This window comes from Prinia subflava, chromosome 1 (assembly GCF_021018805.1).
Source record: "Prinia subflava isolate CZ2003 ecotype Zambia chromosome 1, Cam_Psub_1.2, whole genome shotgun sequence".
Taxonomy (NCBI): Eukaryota; Metazoa; Chordata; class Aves; order Passeriformes; family Cisticolidae; genus Prinia; species Prinia subflava.
Genome location: NC_086247.1, coordinates 118,065,185 through 118,087,834, shown reverse-complemented (window position 1 = coordinate 118,087,834; position 22,650 = coordinate 118,065,185). Strand labels below are relative to the sequence as shown.

The 22,650-nt window shown below is 37.4% G+C and overlaps 1 protein-coding gene across 5 annotated transcripts in view; it reads right to left on the bottom strand.

Moving 5' to 3' along the window:
• TBC1D5 (TBC1 domain family member 5) overlaps positions 1-22,650 on the bottom strand; it is a 313,125-nt gene that overhangs the window by 136,865 nt on the left and 153,610 nt on the right. For all 5 annotated transcript variants that reach the window (XM_063409301.1, XM_063409310.1, XM_063409291.1 and 2 more), the window contains 4 exons: positions 15,743-15,809; positions 2,372-2,480; positions 515-604; positions 343-414 (listed from right to left, as the gene is read on the bottom strand). In XM_063409301.1, the coding sequence (XP_063265371.1) occupies positions 343-414; positions 515-604; positions 2,372-2,480; positions 15,743-15,809 (338 nt within the window). The remainder of the gene's footprint in view (positions 1-342; positions 415-514; positions 605-2,371; positions 2,481-15,742; positions 15,810-22,650) is intronic.

The window sequence follows — 22,650 nt, the reverse complement described above, 5'->3', positions numbered from 1 at the left end:
TAACAGCATTCACCTCATATTGACTGTTTAAACACTCCTTAAACTAGAGCTATTTGATGTATAAAATGAAAACATACAATGATAAAAACGCGTATCAATTAATTATAGTCCAGCACTGATTCTTTGTTTACCACAGCCTTCCCTGAGTTAAGCCCTAAAAATCAGAATATCAGCCTGGAAATCAGTATTTCCAGTTGTTCAGCAGAACCTGTGGAACAATTGTTAACACAAGTCGGTTTGGACACTGAGGAGGGAGATTTTAGCACCTGCCATTTTGCCTACTTCAGCAAGAACTCACTTGGATGAAGAAGATGAGAATTTTAGTAGCATGTGTTAACTTACCCCCTCGTCCTGAGAGAGTGGGTTGTTGATTATCAGATCTTGCTGTCCTGCTTTCCGAGGGTTTGTAATGTGCTAGGTAAAAACAGGGGGAAAAAAATCAAATCCTCTCCTGTTATGCTATAAATGTTAATATCTATGCCAAAGTATGACAACCTATTTTGTAGCAACTTACAATTTCTTTGATCTTATTGTAAGAAGTTCTTAAGTCTGAAGTGGTTTTAATCCATTGATTTCTATCTTGCGGTAGAACATCGAGAAATAACTATTAGCAAAACAAAATAAATTCATTAAGTTTGATCAGTTTCACACAGCTTTTCATATAAATCCAACTAGACAGCATAAACCACCCCAGAAAGAAAGAGAAAGCAAAGAGCTATAAAATATTTCTAGTTTTAGTGGTTTCTAGTCCATAAATAAGTAGCTAGAAACAACAGCAGTTCTACAGTGCAAAATTAAGTATTAAAGTCAACTGAAGCCACAAACTCAAGCTTTGTAAAACTGTTATAGCTTCAGTAAAGTTGATGGTGACATCCAAGGCAGAAACAAAATGGAAAGATGTGAAAAGAATGAAACAAAACTTGAAGCTGTTTATGTAATACTGATGACCCAATTAAACATGTTTAAAATGAACCACAACTGCAGAGCAGGAACTAAGCACTGAGGGATACACCCAATCTAAGAAACAAAACATGCTCTAGAATTCTGCAAGACACCTAAGAGAGTCAGTTTTGCAGAAAGTCCTTGAGAATGCCTACATCTCAGTTTTTTCGTGTCTCTTTAAAAAGGGTTAGAAAGAAACATGCAGTGCAAAAGACTATTTAATTGCATTTGAAACAAGGAAAAACCCCAGTATTTTCTTGCTTTTACAGTGTTTTTATTTGCACATTGTAAAGTGTTAAGAAACAGTAATACTGACTAACAGAAGTAGTGACAAACAAAAAACATTCCTAAATGACTAAAAAAATCTTTAAAATTTCGGAACTTAACAACAGAGCCCTAATGCATATTAGCAAATAAGCAAATAAACACTGCCTTTTTTCCAAAATAAAACCACTCCTTGATTTAATTAGTAGATAGGGAAGGACTTGAAGGTTTGTGTTAGTTCAGGGCTTTGAGTCATGGCCTCCTATTTTAGAGACTTAAAAAAAGCAAATTGGTAAAACAATGCAGGTGGCATATATTAATCTGACTTGCTGAATATTTTCATTAACTTTAAACCAATTCAATGCTACATACATTTCAAATTTCAGACTTTTGCTTTTTTCATTCATATATAAGGAGTATTTTAAATTTCTTTTTATAGATCTCTGTGCCACAGTGACGGTTCAGAAATTCCAAGTGAGGTAATTTAATGATCAGCATTAACACACAGTAACTCTACTAGAAAAAAAATTCTCTACTATCAGAGTTAGTGCAGAACAGACTTTATGTCATTTCAACAAAATTTGTTTGGACTTTACAGAGCAACCCAGTATTACCTTGCTTTCCTTCTCTCTTCCTTCCCCTTCTACTTTAAAAACAAAAAAACCCAAAAAAACTCTCAAGTAGCTTTTGTGCTTTTGGAAGAGTTTCCTTCCCTCTCCATCCAGTCCTTACAAGAGGGATTGGTCTTCATTTTCTCATTTCACTGGGAAAACCACCTAGCAGAAGCATCAGACTGATTTTAAAGCAGTCCCAAATTCCACATAACTGTAATTTTTTAGACTAACTTCCTATCTATTTCCAGTGCATGACTTCCCTGCACAGATACTGAGAGGAGAGATGGCCGTGTGGCACTCAATTCTAAACATATCACTAGCACAAAGATACATTTTCCTACGGTTCTTTTGCTATTACCTGCAATTCAGCTTTAAAGCAACTCGATGTGGTTAGCAAATGTCCTATGAATTATAAAAAATGAGTAGGAAAACATTGGGATGAAGTCTCTTGGAAAATTCATGATTCTTTGCATCAATAATCTTCCAGCGCATCAGGTAATGTGTTGATATATTGCGACCACAAACTGTAAATAAATATTTTCTCTTCTTACCTTCCAGCAAACACTACGGAACCTGCTGCTTCTCAGCTGCCCATTAATCCCCTTCAGCCGTATAGTTGCCAAGTAATTGTTGTTTACAAATAGTTCTTCCCATTCTTTACTGCAAAAGCAAAAGGAATGAACATTTAAACAACAACAACAAAAAAGCCTTAGCTGACTTAAGAACTGTATAACACTACACAATTTTGGATAAGCAGAGGAAAGCAACTTTTTAAAATGTATATATTTAGTTGTGTACCACTTCTAAACGCATGGCTGTTTTTTTGGACACATTTCTTCTTTGGATTTAATGAATATGTAGATCGCTATAATTATGCCAGCTACTGAAATTCATAATGTCTATGGAGGCTATTCCATTTCCTCTAAAATGTTGGTACTGCAGTTCAGTGAATAAACAAGAAAAATGAATATTAATATAAGCACATTCATGTTTCAGCTGTAGACAAAGAAGTACCTATTCCAAAAATATGCAACAGAAAAGTACACTGTTGACTGTATTAGCTCTTCACATGACGTATTTGCTTAAATGAACCTTCTTTTCTTCTTAATGTCAAGCTGGGCAGTTAAGCATCATAGAAGATGACTTTCTTTAACATTTAGCGCTATTTACTATTGAAATCACTCCTACTTCTTTCTACATGATCAGTTTTAAAATTTTAACAGGTGCTAGCAAATTTAAAAAACCATCAAAAAATTAAAAAGCCTCACTGTATAAACTGTTAAAGGCAAGCTTGAGTACCTTGCAGTACCTATGGCTGACTAGATAAACAACCTAAATATGCCTCCCAGGCATGCAGGCACCAGGGGCCTAACACCTGTGCCTCATTAATATACAAGTAAATCTGCTCTACTGGGAAACAATTGGAAATTAATTGTCCCAAACCATCTACTGAGTTTGAATAAAAGAATTAAACCTATATTTCCTGCAACTTCTACTGAAATGAATCTCAAGAACACTTTAAGCCATCTTATATTCTTAGTAGCCTAAGACTTGCTCACAGACCTTCTGCAGCCACTCTAAAATACAAAAGGCAATTTCAAGGTAAGGAGCTGGGTTATGTGCAAGGAAATGTGTTTCAGATTTATTTGCAATACATGTCCTTAAGGTGAATGTCTCCTCCTCCCCCTGTCACATGGGAGACTATTACTTCTCCCTGGGAGACCAAATGAAACCAGGAAGAGGGAAACTACTATTATGACTCCAGGCTAAGATCTCACCACATTTACTTTGCTAAGGAGGGTCACAGAGTGGGTTATACTGAATACCAGCAAACTCTGCTTTTGCAAATTGCCCTAAATATATGCAAGAAGAAGTTAGATAGTTTTTAGCCTTTTAAGCTGAGCTGGGATGATGAGTTTTTTAAAACAGAATTGTAAGATATCGTTGCTGAGAACTGTAGAGGAATGGACTTGGCAAGCCAGGAAATTATGGTCCTCTTCCTCTGTGACAGGAGTGAGCTCCTGATTCATGCAGAGACCAGAAGTCCTGTGTTTGTGAACACACCAGCTAGGACCATATTCTTTTTAAAAAAAATGTTTATTTCTGTTTATTTCTTGATTATTAATTACTTTGAAAAGTGAAGGTTTTCCAGATAAGAGCAAAAATGATTGCAGGGTTTAGGGCTGCCTCTAGCTTCTCCCAGCTGCCAGTAACCCCAGGGGACCAAAAGAGTAGCAAGTCATTCCAATGGTGTGGAGCAGCTTCCTTCACCTCTCTCACAACAGAAAGACTATCTGGTCATTTTTTGTCTCCTTGTCTCCCACACATCCTCACCTTCTGCAGGGAGCTGCCTACGATTGTTTACCAGGATTCTGTCTCCTTTAAATACAACGTATGGTAGATAGCAGACACAGCTTGAGAAAAATCTGGGCCTTTCTTTCACAGTCACTTATACTTCAGTAACTACAGTATATTATGTCTATCTAAATAACCCTCCTGTTTCTACCATGTACAATATTCTTCATTTGCCATTGTAAATTTTGTAGCATCATTGGCCATTATAACACCTGCCAAGCCGCCTCCCTAAGGTAGCTATGTGTCAAGACACATTCCCCTGTGCACACAACAGGTCAGACTCTGAAGCTATTCACATTGTTCTGCAAGTGGATACCATTCCCACAATGTCTTTGAAAATGCCAGTGTGTCAGCTGAGTTAGCAAAAGGTTTCAACTAGTGCAACTGTGAAAAGAAAGAACAGAGAGAAAAGAGACTCTTCAGGTTATTTTTCTCACCAGCTGCTGGAAGTGATTGCTACACAGTAAGAAAGTAATTTCAACACTTCTGAAATTGTATTAGTGCAGATATTATGCCTTTAAAAAAATGTAATGCAATTCCAAACACGTTTTGAACCAAATTACTTTTAAAACCGCCAAAAGAAATTTGGCAAGATCCTATCTCTTCTGCATTCCCCCTTGGCTGTTAGAATCACAAAAAAAAAAGTTATAAGCAACTGAAAAAGAAATTACTTGGAAGCTGGAATCTGCCTCAGTTTTAGTGGAGCTGAATGATATTTGAAATCCTTTCTGAACAGCATTCACTAATTCATTTCTCAACTATTCTGAATGAAGACTAATAAATTAAGCTTTACAATTCTAGAGACTTTTAATAGTGATGTAATGTATAGTGTATAATATGAACAAGCAATCAATTCTAAAAAGGTAACATTTAAAAATGTACAGCCCTACTACATAAAATAATATCTAAGAGCCCTCTTAACCCAGTATTGCAGAAAACCCATTGGTCAACATGAAATGAAGATTGGAGCTCAAATCTACCACATTCCATTTGCTTCACTGAACAGAAGGACTTCAAGAGCTAATTGGAACCACCTAAACTATGAATAAGCACGTGCATTTACTTTAAATCAACTAGGGAATTAAATGCATGTTCCTGTGTTATACCACCTGTAGACTGTACAATTAAAGGCAAATGTCAATGTTTTCTGATTATTTTGTAAATATTTTTCATTTTAGATTCTTATTTGAGTACCCTGTCTAATGTACTATTGTGCATGTTGTGAAGTCTTAATAATGATAATAAATACATATAAGACCTTGTCGTGGTTTGACACTGGCCCAATGCCAGGCACCCACAAAAGCCACTAGCTCACCCTCCCCTGCCACAGCTGGGCAGAGGAGGGAAAAAAATACTGAGTTGAGTTGAAGTAAGGACTGGGAGAAAACACTTCAAGGGCAGAACAACTTCAACCTAAAGTTGCAAAGTGAATTTACTACTAACAGAGTCAGAGGAGGATAATGAGAAGTAAAAGAAGCCCTTAAAACACCATTTTCCCCCCAACCCCTCAGTCCTTCCCACTGACAGTGCAAGGAGACAGGGCATGGGAGTTTTGGTCAGTTTGTCATCCAAGGATTTCTTCCACTGCTCCAGGAGAGGAGTCCTTCCCCTGTGAGACCATGAGTTCCCTCCCACGGGTGACAGTTCAGTCCTCCAAGGACAGGCTGCTCCAGCCTGGAAGCAGGGCCCTCTCTCTCCACTGGGTCTCCCTCTGGATCACAACCTCCTCCAGGCATCCACCCACTCCAGCATGGGCACCTCCCCACGGGCTGTGGGTGGATCTCTGCATCTCCATGGATCCCCACGGGCTGTGGGTGGATCTCAGCATCCCCTATGGATCCCCATGGGCTGCAGGGGCACAGTTGCCTCACTATGGTCTCAGCAGGACCAGCAGAGGAATCTTGGCTCCAGAACCTCCTCCCTCTCCTCCACTGACCTTGATCTCCATGTTGTTTCCCTCACATGTTCTCACCTCCTCCTTTCTCTGACTATAACAGAAACTGTGTGCCCTACTTTGTTTTGATGTATGAAAGAAAAAGCAGGCAAATCAATGAAGGGATCAATTCTGCAAGATTTGTTCATAGTTCTCATCTGTTCCTATCCATCTTTTGAAATATGTACTTACGTCATAACCACAAGAGTTTAAATCTCTCTGCCAAGGAATTGTATACTGGGGTCTGCTCTAAGACACACACACTTTCTTTCTCATAAGAAATGAGGCTGACCTCTGAGTAAACCATATCCAGAAGTTTATCTTTCTTTCTTTTCAACAGGATATAATTTGTAGATATGGTTTTTGTTAAGGCAATTACAAGCATCAGATTTTCAGATACAGAAGCCTGAAGTCTGGAACAGAAATGTTCCTCTCAGTTGACTGTTAGTAGAGATCACAACAAGCAGGACTTTACACCAGAAAGTCTAAGTAAAATTCTACATGCACTTAAATAGCATTCTTGAAAAGGTATGTGAATCTCTAAGGTCTAACACCTTAGTAAAAATCACTGAAATCCCACTATTGCTCATCTGTAGAGGAATGAGCAACTATAAACTCTTTTAGAATGTATGACATCAATAATGTAACAATATGCTAGGAAAATGCTGAAATTCAAATAGTTCCAAGAGCTTTACGGAGGCCACATTGAGCTGGTGCATGTTGGGGAGAGGTGACAAAGACTTTCTTCCACTGATAGGCAGAAGCAGAACACCTGGCTCTGGCTCTGCTGCTAAATTTCAATCTGCAGCATAATGGTAAAACCAACACATCAAGCATAGATATGCAGAAGAATGCAATGGTAGCTCATTAAGGCTCCTTACAAAATACATACTCTGTTCAGAAGAGGAAGAAATACAATTGAGGGAGACTGGTATAGCACAGACAGTAATCACTGCTACTTAGCTTCTGCACTTACTGATTTAGAGGATAAAGCTGGTGAAATGTGTATGAATGCAGATCCTGCCAAAGCCTAAAACTTTGAAGTAAGAAGTATCTTTGTACTATCATGTTCAGACAACACCAAAACTCTGTGGAAGATACTAAAACCCATAGAAATGAAAAAATGTGAAGAAGTACATGGAATTACAATCTATGTCACTGAAAACGGGCAGAAGATTCAGTTCAGGGACTGCAGGGCCTCAGATCTACCAGGTAAATATTACTGTCCATAGTTCACTTTCAGGTGAAACTGCAGTTAAAAAAGAAACCAGTATCTACTGGGTCATCAGATAGTGTGTAAATACATTTTGTCTCATGCATTTTTGAAATATTTCATGCCAGGTTTTAAAATCCCCTTTTTTTTCCCGAGTCCTTAAAGAAACAAGACCAATTTGATATTTACAACAACATTTAGATAACAAAGAATATTCTTCAGTCTGTGGTAGAACACTGCTATACAACTGAAACATTTGCATACATATTTAGGATTTAAATCTAAATCTCAAGCTTATTCCATCCTCTAGAACAATATTAAAGGATAAAATGGACAGCTTCAGAGAGATCCAAAGAAAATTCTTGAGCAGTGCTGCTAGTATTGGCAAAATCATCTTAAAACAATGGCATGTGTGCTTCCAGAAAAGCCAATTTCACATTTTTATACTCGTTTTCATCTTCAGAATGTGCTTTTTAAAATGCTGGGACCCAAACTCGGCTCCTCAGGAGCACTGAAAGAAGCAACAGGCTACTGAACAGGCCATCAGAAAGAAAACCAATTCTCAAATTATTGTGTCATATGTTTTGCAATATGAGATCTTTATTGATAGGAACATCAAGTATCTATATTTAAATATTTAAATAGAGGCAGCAATTCCTTTCAAACATACTGCATAAATCCAAGAAACATGCATAGCTTGTATTATTTATTATGTCGTAAAATCAACAGTTGAGAAAAAAGTGAGGGAACTGCCAGGAATGTAATAAAGACAGAGTTAATTCTATCAAAACAGAGGAAAAAAAACCTCAATTGAAAGGTAGTATCAAGTAATAAGTAGAGTTTCTAAAAAACATTTCTGAAACATACAGATTTTTATTTGCTACCCTGAAAATCCACTTGACAGCTTTAATGTGAAGGCTTATCAGTCTGCTTGGAAAATACATGTATTTTCCTCTGTTTCTCAAAGTCCTGCCTCAGGATACGTGGCAGAGCTAACAGCCATGTAAGTGTGAATATGCATGGCTGTGTTGCTGGGAGGCTGAACATTCAAAGGGCAGATTTTTCTAAACAGTTCAGGTTTCATCTACTTTTGGCTGACATACAGTTAAAATGGTTTGTGCGAAGAAAGGTAAAATCACTTTCTTAAGGCAAAAATTCCAGCAAATAAAGTTATTAGTTAGCTATGCTCTTTAAGCCACCAGTGTGTGTGTAACACAGTTCAGAGAACTGAAACAAGGCTGCAGTCGCAGCAGAATGCTCTGCCAGCACTCTTCCTCACAGCACTAGGTCTGACACAGAAGACCAAGATATCTTTCTCCATATTCCAAATTGTCCACTTTACCTTGGCGGTTCTCAGCCAAAGAGCCAATTTTGGCCTTTGGACAGCACATAACTTCCAACCCCTTACCAGTTCAGCTTCTAGAGAAGAATTCTTGTTACAGCCATTTCAAAGTCTAAATTTCAGCAGCACATTTTCCTCTACTCTTTACTTTATGCATACATTACAGAATGGTGAGACAAAACATAGATATTATGTTCAACTATATTTTTGTATTGTAACTGAGTTTGCCAGTTGCAGGGTCAAAGCTTTCTGGTTTAAATCCCCCAACCCCTTTGAAATCCTTCACATGTACATGTAGAACATCTACTTCCTACTTCTCCTGACCACAGAGTTCTCTTCTGCTATTAGACCCTTCCGCTCATAGCCACAGTTAGGCAGAGCTCTGTGAATTGTGCGTGTTCCCGTGCATGCAGCCGTGTTATACAAACATTCATTTGTTAAGGAAAAGATAAGAGCTTTCTGTAGGACACAACAGAAGTTAAAAGCTACAGCTCTACAAATCATCCAGCTAAAAAGCAGATGTAATAGTGCCTCCTGATATTCAGATGGAACCTCATGCGCTTCTGTTTGTTAGAACACATTAGCTCTGATCTTATTGCTGGGTGTCACTGAAAAGAGCCTGTCTCTGTGTCCCTTCTACCCTTCACTTAGATACTCACAGACCTCAAAAAGATGCCCCAAGCCTTCTCTTTTCCAGGCTGAAAGTTCCCACCTCTCTCAGTCTTTCCTCACAGGAGAAGTGCACCAGTTCCTTCATCATCTTAGCAGCCCTTTGCTGGGCACTCTCCAGTTATGCCCATACCTTTCTTGTAAAGGGGAGCCCAGCACTGGCCACAGCACTCCAGCTATGGATTACAGGGGAAGGATTACCAACTCTGATCTGCTCGCAGCACTGCTCCTAATGCATCCCAGGACACTATTACCTTTCTTTGCTGCAAGGGAACATTGGTGACTCATGGTCAATTTGATGCCTGCCAGGACCCCCAGGTCCTTTTTCCAGCCCCCAGCATATTACCTGCTTCTCCATCTTCCCTGGGGCCAAGGTGCAGCTAACTGGTTTATTTCCCTGCATCCTCCTTCATAGCCTCCTTGAAAATTCCCCCCTGTCCTCAGTCACATCTCTCATTTGCCATGAAAGTCTGAAGATTATTGTGAGTGGAAAAGTAAAAGAAATTCATAATGAAAAGCACTTTAAATATTAGTAAGGGAAAATATGGCATCAGTTGATCGTGGTGTCAGTGGTATATATACTGATTTTCAAGTACAACAGAATAAATTAAGAGAAAACTAAAATTTTCACTGGCTTTCCATGGATTTTAGAAATTACCATTCTGTCTTCCATGGCCTCTCTTCACAATCTAAGTCTTTCCTTCTTGCAGCCAATCCATAAAAAAGCATTCTGCCAACAAAAGATACTGGTAACTAAATCCTTCCTTTCTGATGCTCTGTCAAAAGCATCTCCAGCTTTAAGTAAATGTCTTAAATTTACTTTTCCCTATTACATTGAATAAAACCAGAAAGCAAGTCTAAATTACCATTTCTATGTCTTTAGAAAGTAATATAATTTTCACCGAAAAAGTTGAAAAAATCCACCATTTATGTGTGTTGAAATGTTTGTATCTTAGAAAAACTTACTGAATATAGATTTTCAGTTCCTTAGTGGCAATTTATTCTTCCTTGTCTTATGATATCCTTTGCCAATTCCTTAGGACACCAGCCAAGGAAATCAGCAAGGATCAGCTATGGAAGGAAGAAGTAAATAACAGAAATTTGACAAGACAGAGACGGAAATTATGTAAGTCTCTTTAAAAGGAAAAAAATAGAAGTAATTTTAAAAGAACTCAGAAAAAATCAGAAATCTTCTAAGCTTTTAACAGGTATGACAGTGATCTTCCAGGATCTGGAGTAAAAAAATCTGTTGGAGGAAACCTGTGATCAGTGCAGTCACTTCCTCTCGCTGGGAAAAGGAGATTTGCAAGATGGAATTCCTAACAACATCACAAACACTGACAAAATGAGAGTACTGGCACAGACTACCATATCCAGAGAAAGATTCTTAGCACATTATGAACATGATCTTTCTGAAGAATCAAGGAGAGAGTTTACACGCTCGTACTGAAAAGGCCTCTTTGCACACAAATGGCATCAACTGGAAGAGCATCTAGCAAATGGTGTAGGATAAGACAAAATAAACATGGATGCCAGTTTTACTGCTTCCTTGTGGAAAGAAAGGATACAAGTGCTGTGAATTCTTCTTGCAGAGTGGAGTGGCGTGGCAGCAACAGTTTCACTGCACTGCCCTCTGTACACATCTTTTCTTATTTCAAAATAATTGAAAACCCCACAGAAACAAGCTTGTTCTTTACATCTCTTGATTATGTGTGGACGTACAGTGAATAAAATCAGGAAAAGTAAGACTATAACTGCACAGGAGGGACTTAAAATTAATACAATAAAGCAACATCATCTGTGTATGAACAAGACTAGATGGGCTTGTGTGGATGGAAAAGGGCTGTTTCCTAATAGACTGAGACAAAGCTTTTCATAAGGTGGAGTATGTAAGTTGCACACATCTTCACAGTATGTTTAACATGTAAGGACAGAGGCTATGTAGCCAATTCTGGCTCAACTGCCAACTAAAGCCACAGATCAGAGGGCAACCCGGCTGGTTTCAGCACCACTTCTGGAAGCGGGAAGAACCAAGGAGGAACAGCTTGCACCCCTTGCGGTCCTCCCTCCTCACGCTCCGTGTCAGCCCCGCAGTTGGCTGGCACACAAGGAACACCTCAGCCAGCAGGACCATGCTGCCTTTTTGCATCAAGGAAGGAAACATCTGGTAAGCAGAATCTGTAAGAAGTCAGGGGGAGAAAAATGGAATACAAAAGTCTTTCTAGTATACTAGATCCTCTGCCTGTTTGAAATATTGGCAGAAGAAGGAATACACCTTGTCTACACAACCCACAGCTTTGAGCAATCATCATTTATCACGGGATTTAAGCCACAGAGGAAAGAACTTTATACATAGGGTAAGAATTAAACTTACGTATATGTGCAGAGATGTATTAAAAAATTATCCAACATAGCAGTCATGGGTCTCTGAATCATAGGGTAAGTTAACAATACAAGTATGAACAGTGAGCTTTTTTAAACTATATATTTATTAGAAGCAGTATTAATGTATGACTCCACCTTGAAAGAAAATAAGTGTCCTTGAGATGTTAAATTCTATCAGCCAAATTGAATGTCTGCATCAATGGCTCTCCCTAAAAGTCATAATTAGGTCATTAAAATATATTTAGAAAAATAGCCTGTAAAATAAAGTTAAAAAATACTCACCTTCATTTTATTTCATAGGTCACTGTTATACCATCTAATAAGATAATTAAAAACATGCAAGCAGCTGGTACTGAGGCTAAACAGATTAATGTAATAGTCTGTAGTCATATGTGCTGGCAAGGGGTTCACCTCTTTGGCGAGGAGAAGGTCAGCTGCCCTTGGGAAGGGAGGAGAAAGACAGAATTTCTACTTTCCAGTGGCACTGCATTGCAGATACTGGAACTAAAGACACACATCTATTTTCCTTTTCCTTCTGGTAAAGTCCAGCCCATTTGGACATCCAAAAAAGGCTTTAACCATAGCAGTAAAATAATACAGTACAGCAGAGCTCAAATATTTTCCTCAAGTTTCTTACATTTAAAAGCCACAATATGTCTAAATCCTTGTTCAAATATTTCTAATAGTGAACTTCTAATTTTCATGACATGGTTCTAGGAAGTAATTTTCGTAATTTCGTATTAGTAAAGCTTCTTCCCACATACACAACATTAGTTCCATCTAGACCAGCTAGAAAATTTCTGTGACCTGACAGGACTTATTCACAAACTCAAAGAATATTTAGAAATATATGTCAGTCACATGTGCTTTTAACTTACATTACTTACAAACTTTATGACCTAAAAGGAAATGCTCATTATCTGAACATGTGCAGCATTAAATCTGTGATGTGATCAACACAAGCAAGAGTCACAAACTCTAAGGTGACACCTTCATATTAAAAATGAAACCATACAAATAGTTCTGGAGCATCAAAGAATAATGGTATGTCATTATTAACACACATACTAGGAGTCTTGTACTGGATAGTGTAAAATTGTCCTTTAAAATAGAAAATGTGGGAATCAAGCAGCCTCTTCAGGGGTTTATTTTTTATTGTGGCAAAAACAATGTTTTCAAGAGCACTTTAATAACAAAACTTACTAATATTCAAATATTTTTGGAGTAATCTCTAATTAAGTTATAAAGGCCTATTACTGACAAAATACAAAACAACTTTTGTTTTAGTGAGAATTTTCAATACAATTTTTTGTGCATTAACCTTCTGCATGCATGACATCTACCATGATCCAAAGATGCCTTTGCCTCTTTTATAGCAAAAAATCATTAGCTGGTCTCTTTAAAATATGATAGACTGAAATGCATTGGGTAAACACGACTATCATCAGTTTTACCAAATTACTAGCTAACTAAAACAACATGCCTTGACAGTACCCTAAAAAAAGTCAAAATCTCTAATGAGGCCATAAAGAAATAACAACCATTTACCATTGTTACCTTTCAAGGCAGTTTAGCATTCACTTTTCATCTTTCATAAGGTATTGGCTGTTCATTTTTACTTAACATACAGTTCAGAACTAAAACTATCAAAACAATATCCAACCCAACCATCAAATTTACATCCAGTCTCATTAGATGATAGGAATTTCTTGCCACTGAGCAACAAATATACATTTCACACCTCAAGCACTACTACTAAATAATGGTGATATCTTGCCAACTATGAAAAGTCACAAGTTACTTTTACTAGATACATATACATACATATATACCTCCCCAATACACGTACACATAATATATACCTTTTATTACTATCTTGCCTGTGATTATTTCAGTAATACTTCGGCAATGAGATCTGGGACCCCTCTTAAAAGACTAATTAACTTCAGTTTTCTAAGTTGGGCTGTAATCCTCTCTGACAGAATACAAGTCTTATTCAGTGGAACTTGTAGCCAATGTTGTACTTAATATATGCACTTTGGACTAAGGAATGTAAAGACCAGCCTTTACCTCCACTTAATCTGTGGAGCATTAAAGAGCCACTAAGGTTTAGGCTGATTTAGGGAGAAGGTACCATGCTCTGACCTCCCACTTATTTCTAGATGTCCGTGCTAGCTACCTTCCCTGCATTGGCACTGGTACCACGAGAAGTTTTGGCCGGGGGATACTGAGAATGAAGTCATCAGAAAGCTCTCCCTACGAAGAATGAACAGGTTGGGCTGGGTTAGCTCTCTGGACTAGCTCCCTGGGAGATGAGTGCTACTACCTGAGTGGAGCAGGGGTGAGAAGAAGGGCTCAGACCCCAGCTCCACAGCTCACACTCATGGAACTAAAGTCTAGCCAAAGCTGGCTGCCTCTTCTGGAAGTGTTGCCATTTGGCATCTGCAAAAGCTGGTGCTTTTGAGTTGGTGACTTGCAGGAGTAAGTTTACTGGCTTTAACGGCAGAGAGAGCTCTCAACTTTGTTTTGCTGATCTGTTTAATTTCTATCTTGCCTATTTTTGAGAGATTGATTATGAAGATTATCCTGAGTGGTATTTTTTGGCCGTTCTTCTAACTTAGACAGTACATTGCACGCAGAAAGCATGAATATGACAAGAAACAGAGTCATGCAGAACCCTAAAATGGATCCTCTAATATATTTTATCAAAGTGAATAATGCTAACTACCCTAGAATAGTTTTATATCATCACAAAGTAGGTTTCATTAGAGTCAACTTACTAGGATACAAAAAATTGTAAGGATACCTAAATCAACCCACCCCAGTCCCACTTTGTCCCTGCAGCCACACCCTTTATTCCAACCTTGCTCTTAGTCCAGAAGCTTCCTCTGGATGTTTGATTTGCAGCAAACTCTTTGCTGTTCCCTCTAGGTCCTTACAAAAAGTCTTTCTTTTCAACATCCTCAAGACCAGGCTGTTTGCTCCTTGCTCTCCCTTCAGTCTCTGTCTCCAGCCTGCAACAGGTTCTCCAGCATTGTATCCCTCCCTGCCACCCCACGCCCGAGGCTCCCCGTGACCAGCACAGCTCAGTGCCTGCACCACGGGGCAACATTCCCCACTCAGCTGGCTGCAGCCAGCACCAGGAGGACAGGCAGGTTCCTCCTGCCTGCCTGCACCCCTTTGAAGTAGAGATTCCAGCACAGCACAAAACAAAGATGAAAAAATGCCAAACAACACAGTCCACTAAATGATTCAAAAATAATCATGTGGTAAGCTTGTTTGGTTTTACCATACTTAAACATGAAAATCAGATGCAATCCTTCTGGTTAGCACAAATCATACTATTAATTTGCTAGTCACAAGGACAAAGATTTTTTGTAGCAGAGTCAGTGTTTTGCAGAGTGAAAGATGAAAGTATATACCTGCTGAGTAGTTTTCTGTGCTTTCAAGCACAGGACAGCCTTTGGTATGTAACCAAACAAGGTTCAAGCTCGATGACATAGCTGAAAAAAGTTTCTTTAACTAGGGTTTACTGCCAACAAAACTGAAATATTATTTTCCTGTCAAATAATCTCAAATTTAAATAATCTTGGCTTTGGTTTTTGACATGAAATAATGAGGAACTGGAGCTCCATGTAGTCCATAGATCTTTGGAGAAGATCAGAAAGGTGATCACTAGTGAGTTGAATATTTCAAAATTTTGCTTAGTTGATGTGACTTCACTTTATTCAATCCTTTGGAGGAGAAAAATCCACAAAAAATTCCCTTAAAAATGTTTAGGCTTTCAAATATCTTGTACTTTCATAACTTAAGCATTTTGAACAACTTTCTAAAAAAAACAGTAATCCAGAAAACAAATGTTCAGATCATTTCTTAATTAAATACTTCATGATCTTTTGTTCACTGTTTCACTTTAGATTGCACAATCCTCCTAAAGTATAGGACCTGTTCTTTTGCTTTAATAGATTATGCTTGTTATAATCAACCTTCTTAAAATGAAAAAATAAACATAAAAAATTACCAACCTGTAAGAAATAAAAGTTCCATCTGAATCTGAGGTGAGGGGTGTGCTTCCATTTTCATTTGATCCTCCTAATACAAAAATAAGAGAAAACACCTTTGTTGTAAGACAAACTCTGATATGAACACAATATTGATGACAACTGCAACTGATTTTACCTTATATAGTAACTTCAGTTACAACAAAACTCGCCTAACGCTTACACGGATAAATCTCAACTTTATCTCTTCAGATTCTTACAGCCATCTTAACTAGCCCCCAAGTTCAAACTGGAGTCTGAATGTTCTGAAAATCTGATACTTAACTGCACCTAAAGTTTTGATCGAGGCCTTTCTCAAATTATTAAATACAATTTAGCTAATATAGCTAAATATAGCTAGTATAGCTAGTATACTTATATAGCATACAGAAGTATGCTATGTAAGTAGAGGAGTTTGATTTCACCAGCATTAAGTCAAAAAATGTAAAAGTTCATCTGTTTTGTGAAAAATTCTGAGCTCACTTTGTGATACCAGATTTGGTGTTTGTTTTTTGTTTGTTTGTTTGTTTGTTTGTTTTGGTTTGGTTTTTTTGGTCATAGCACAAGTTCAAAGCTTTCCTGAAAGTACCTATTAAGATGTCTGCCAAACATCTTATTTTACATCCTGTGGGCTGGTGATACATAGAACAGTGACGTTGCTAGAAATCAAGGATTACAAGGAAATTTTCTTTCTATTACTTAGTCTATTGAATGACTGCTAAAAGCCAGGAGTCATAGATTTTTCAAAGCAAATTTATTCTTGTCCTGATTTATACTGTTTATTCTTGCCCTGTCATTTAGCTTGATAATTCTTCTATGTCCCTGTGTGCCTCCTTAGTTAATTTACAGGTAGCACTACACAACTCTGTCCTCTGTTCTGCTGAAACCAGGTTCTTTCAGTCTTTTTTCCTAAATGAGGCTTCATATTCCCCATTTTCTTTAATTCAGTCCTTCTTACACATGGAAATGGAGGGACAGGAGCTGTAGAGAGCCTAATAAAAGTTCAGAGAGTTGATAATTTGGGCAGTGGTTTTCTTCTCTATCAGACAAATCTTACTCAATACAGCCGACAGTCATGCCGCTCCATCCTGCAGTTTCAATGTCATCCTTAACCAAACATGCCTGCACATTTACTCTCCATTTTTTATTTACAGAAGAAGTATTCAGTTTACACTAAAAATTTTTGCTAGTGCAATACTGTAGTTCACACAATGTCATGCTGTTTGCAGTCCTCTTTTCTTCAGAAAGGACCAGTCCTGCCTGAGTACTCTATTTGTGCTGGCACTGGATATTACCCTCCAATAATTTTACTTAATAAAAGTCTATCAGATCTCATTCTGTGGAAAGACAATAAATGAAATATTGGATATGCCTGGTTCAACCCCAAGCTTCACTAAAAAGAATTCTTTCATTATCTTCCATTTCTGTATTCATCCTAACATTACTATACTTCATTAATCCCCATCCTTTCTGCTTCACAGAAGCTCCTGTGGCATGGAGGAGGTCTGTGGTACTGAGGTCCATACAGACCTAATGAATTTCCTGAACATATATTTTGAAAAGCAAGCAGGTTAGCTGGCCACAATGTCCCATGTAACAAAAAAAAAAACAACAAACCTGCAATAAAAGATGCTATTTGCTTTGCTTTTCTCTATTACTTCTTTCTTAAAAACTTTCTTCAAGCCCTGCACAGATAATGGTCAGCCCATCAGGTGCTTTGCTATCACGTTCCTTTCCCCTGTTAATCTAAGTAAAGGTACAATATTTCCACTCATCAGCCATGAACTAAAATACTAAGAATTGTTCCATGCAGAAGCATTTGTCAATATTCTTGAAGGCTGCAAGTCAGATTATTAGCTCTGCTAATTTACAGTATCTACCCAACACTCCCATCTATTTTATTGATTTATTTTCAGGCCTTTTCCTGAAAATCTATTTTTACTGAAAACTAAGTATTTTCCTTTTCAGACCATAGCTGGATTACATTTAGTATTATTTGTCCATTCACACTGCAGAGTGGTACTAGTTTCCTTTCCTAGCAAGCTTCTTTACATAGCCAAGTAATATTTTCCAGTTTATTTAAATTCTCATCTTATGATCTGATTCAACCTAATTTTTGCTGATTGTTGCTATAATCCCATGCTTTCTGATATCCAGGATATGACCTTCTTTGCAGATCAAGCTGTTTTTATATTTCTTTGAGGATCTTTGCTTATTCCAGACATTCCTTAAAAAATACTTAATCATTCATCTGGCATAGAACTTCCAAGTGTTTCTTTTCTCATCTAATTTGGAATGCAGGGGTTTTTATTAACTTTTGCACCTTTGTCTAAAGTAAATCCCAAACCTCTACTACATCTTAGTCTAAATTCACTCAGTCCAGTTGATTTCACTAATTAGCTCTCTCCATTTATTTTGAAAATGGAAATCCTACTTAATCAATCTGCTTTTTGTTTACTAAATTTAACTAAATTAACAACACCAGATATTTCATCCAGGAGCCGACCCTCCTGTTATTAATAACCATCTGTTCATTTTTTTTTCTCATATCTTGTAAAATAGTCTCCCATATTGGGACAATTTTCAGCAAGACACTTTTTCTTATATTACCCATCTCCACATCTGATCCTGAGCATTCAGAGAAATGACTGAACATAGTTCTGTCTCTGTTAAAGCCATATGGCCAGGTGCAGTGATATTGGGCAAGTGCTGCAGGGACACAGCACATCAAAATGAGTCCTGAATGCACTACTGCACTTCATTTATACTTAAACTAAGCATTCACCTAACAGACTAGTCAGATTAAAAAAAAAAACCCCAAACCCTTATTCACAATGCTAAGTTGATATACTGAAAAAATATGTCTTTTCAAGAATAGCAACATAATCTTCCCCTTTCTGAAGAATGAATTTTAAGACTATCTCATAAAATGCACAGACTTTCAACAAAACTATTTGTCCAGCTTGAAGAGCAAACAGGACTTTGCAAAGAAAACAAGGATACCAGTTGTTCTTTCACCAGGAACTCCACAGTTGGTGGGATCCTGGGTCTGCTACATCCACCGAGCTGTTCTTTACAAACTGCTCTAAGTGTAGCTTGTAGCTAGTACTTTAGCATTTTTAATTGTATACCCATTGTTAATCAATCTCATAATCATATAAGTCACTGTTTGGGTGCTTTTTTGTGAGCTGCTTTTGCTGCCTCATCGTATCATTAGCAGCAGCTACCATAATTGGAGAGGGCTAGGTGTATTCAGCTCGCAAACTTAGGATTTAATGGAGCAGACCCTTCTGTAATTGCTCCCTTCCTCTATCCCCTTTAAGATGGGTATGTCTGTTATGACACCTTGAAAAATTATTAAGATGTCATTCATTGAAAGTGATAAAGATCATAAAGCAAAGCATTCGTTTTCTTAACAGAAGACTCCCTAAATTTTACCTAGTTTTATCCAAAAGGCTTTTTAGCAAATCCTATCAAGTTTCCATAGTTAGTGATACAGAGGACAAATGAGACTGCTGCTTTACTAACTAGTGACATTAAGCTGTGGGAATTCATGCTCTGGATCACCTCTCCTCAGGAAAGTTCCAGTTACTCCTCCTGAAAGATATGGTGAACTCTCAGTAGAACAGATATACTACTGTCTTCTTCACTGATAATGATCAAAATTTCTGATAAAACTGGGATATATACTGAACAATTATGAATACAAGATTCATGATGCTAGTAACAGAAAAGGTGGTCCTCTTTAAAAAATTGATTCATTATTTCCCTAAACTTTAATTTCCTTCTGAAACTCAATTATGGGAAGAAGGGTTTTGCTGAAGAAACAGAGAATGCTCTAGTAACCCTGCCATGGACTTTGTGAAAAGCTTTCCTATCTTCAAATGCACAAGCTAGGGGAAAAAGGGTAAAATAAATCCTGCCACACTTTCAGAGGAAGGAGAAGGGAAATGAGCAATGCTGTAAAAAGCACCTGTATCAAAGTAAGTATGGTTCTCAGCACTAGAGCAGTTACTGGTTTTAATACAATAATAAAATAAGGCTGTATCCTTCCAAAGGGCCTGAAAATTACCAGGATTGCTGCATCTTTAACTGCAGCAACTCCTTCTCCTGAGAATGAAAACTTTCTCCCGAAATTGCCTCACTTTAGTGAAGTCTGTTCTTGTTCAGAGAGACCAAAGGGCTAAAGGGAGCTGGGACTTGGGGATCTGGGACCTGACACTGCCAGACACAGCTGAAGGCTGTTTCAAGGAAAGCTGTATAACTCAAAATTGACGCTTTCACTAACTAATAAAAAAAGAACATTTCAAATGCTGGCTTCTTTAGACTTCTAAGATGCATGGAGAAGGATTTGCAAACTGTACACTTGCTAGAGTACTAGATTCACCCAGGACACATGGGCTTATCACGTGCAGTAACTGTTATCTTGTCAAGAACATATTTGAGATTACAGGCATAGCATAAAATGGGAGAACCCAGAATAAGGAAGATGCTGTCACTTTCTGAAGATTGTCTGAAAACTATGTGTAGAAATTGTAACAAGAAGCCTGGAATGGATGGAAACTTGCACACCAAATTCTTGTATTTTTATTTTTTAACACTGATAGAATCACAGAACTATTTAGGTGGAAAAAGATTTGTAAGATCATCAAGGTCTAACACTAACCCAGTGTTCAGCATTTAAACCATGTTCCCAGGTGCCACATCTTTAAAAAAAAACAGATGTCTTTTAAAAACCTCCAGGGATGGGGACTCAACCTATAGGTTATTTTCTCACAGAGGAGCTTTTTCAAGGTGCAGTGCACAGTTTACACTTCAGGTAGTAAGAAGAAAGTGGACAGCATTTCAAAGCCCCAGTTCACAGGTGGGAAGACATTCTGGGTATGCTCCAGGCACAACGAACACTGAGCTGAGGCATGTGCTCAGCAACAGTAAAAAAGCATGTGAAGAATGATGTGGGGATCAGACATTTCCCCCTCATCTTTTTCATTATGTCTTGGAAACAGTAATTTCCTGTGAGATGTAAAAATCCAGCACCGGACTTTTTAAGGAGAAGGGGTGGGATAACCAGCTGCAAGTCCACAAAAACAAGAAGCTTGAGTGACATGGCCTTGCTTGATGGCTGCACTCCTAATTAAAAAAAAAAATCAAACTCAATTTATTTTCTTTTGAAAATATACTTTGACACTGACAAATTGTCTTTAAATACATCCACATTACTGCATGCATGTATAGATGCATATGTGTATGTCTGTATGAGGGCACACGTGTATTTACATAGTGCAAACCAATTTACCAGTCATGTGTCACCTTTGAAAGGGTTTTATGGCTGGCAGTTTAGGAAACTGTGATAAAAGTGATCCTACTCAGGTAACCAAACTGCGCATTTCTTGCTCTCAAGTGTCATAATGAAGACAGATCCTTCTGTGGACCTGTTTGCCCTCTGCTTAATGTTTTCCTTTGTATTCTAATCAAAGGTTAAAATGTTGTTAAAACACAAGATTTATTTAAGAGTTGTGAAAGTTTAAGTTGATATAAACACTTGATCATTAATGTAGTGTTTTATGATTAGAGACAAGTCAAATTTTAACACAAATCTATGCTTGCAGTCTAAGGTTGTCAATTCTTATAACATGACTTCAAAATTCCATGCTATATTAATTTTCAGCATATTTAAAGGCTTAATAATTTAATGATTTATCCAATTTTAATTTATACTTTCAAAACCACTTTGAACAATCTGAGGTGCCATTGGAGATCACAACAGTGGTCCTGGTTAAGTCAAATAATAATTATAGCGCTTTCACTTTAAAGATGAGATTATTTTTAATTATTGAGTGAAGTACTTGAGGTACCATACTTATATAATTACGCTACTCATTAAATGGTTATTGAAAGCTGAAATGTAATTTTAATGACAGCTACCTATTTTTCTTTGCACACTTTATAGATGACAGATCAGTCAGGAATTCTAGTTTGCTCAAAAAATCCTTGCAGCTGCACTGGTTCTTTCAGGTGTAAAACAATTAAGCTGTTCTTTTTTTAAAACTTTAAACATTTTTTTTCCTGAAATGATATTGATATAATATACAGAAACTAGTAAAAACAGAACAATAAAACATGGATATTTTTCCTTCTTTGCAATAATATCAAAATGCTGGCCCTAAACTATATAAATTCCAAACAATATCCCCCCCCCCAAATAGTGACAATACAAATATGGAAGAATAATTTTAGTCAAAATGTGTTCCTCTTATAATACGAACAACAAAAAAAAATTGCTTAACAGATTGCAGACCTTTATTGTGAGTATAAAGGGGTAATCAACATACAATAAGCATTTTACTATGCATTAAAACTATATATAATACCATGAGATTTCTTTGCTTTTTCTAACATCAAGGTTCACAACTCCTCAAACATAAAATTCCTTTGTACTATCTACTCCACAGACAGATATTCATCAGACTGATCTGGATAAAATTTATTCTAACACGTAGGCATCTCTCACAATTGACACGACAGAGCTGTGGCCTCAGAAATGAGCACCTAAACACTTATGCTCTGAATCTTAAGCCTTTATATGTGATGCTTGAAATTCAGGGTAATTCTCCGTTGTTTCAAAGACCCGTATCTTGTCCAAATTAAGCTTTTCTTTTTCACAATGAAAACCAAACAGAGGAGTAAATTTGTTTCATTAACAATATTAAAGCAAAGATTTCTGAGTTCACTGTATGGGGAAAAGGCAATAAAGTTTTGAAGAGGGAAAAACTGCTTTGTTCCTTCAATCCCCTGGTTGAAATTAATTATAGCAAATGTTTATGAAAACATCTGTTCCATACAGTTATAAATTCTTAATTTTAGCATGGGCGATTCCAAGCTCCTCTATTATT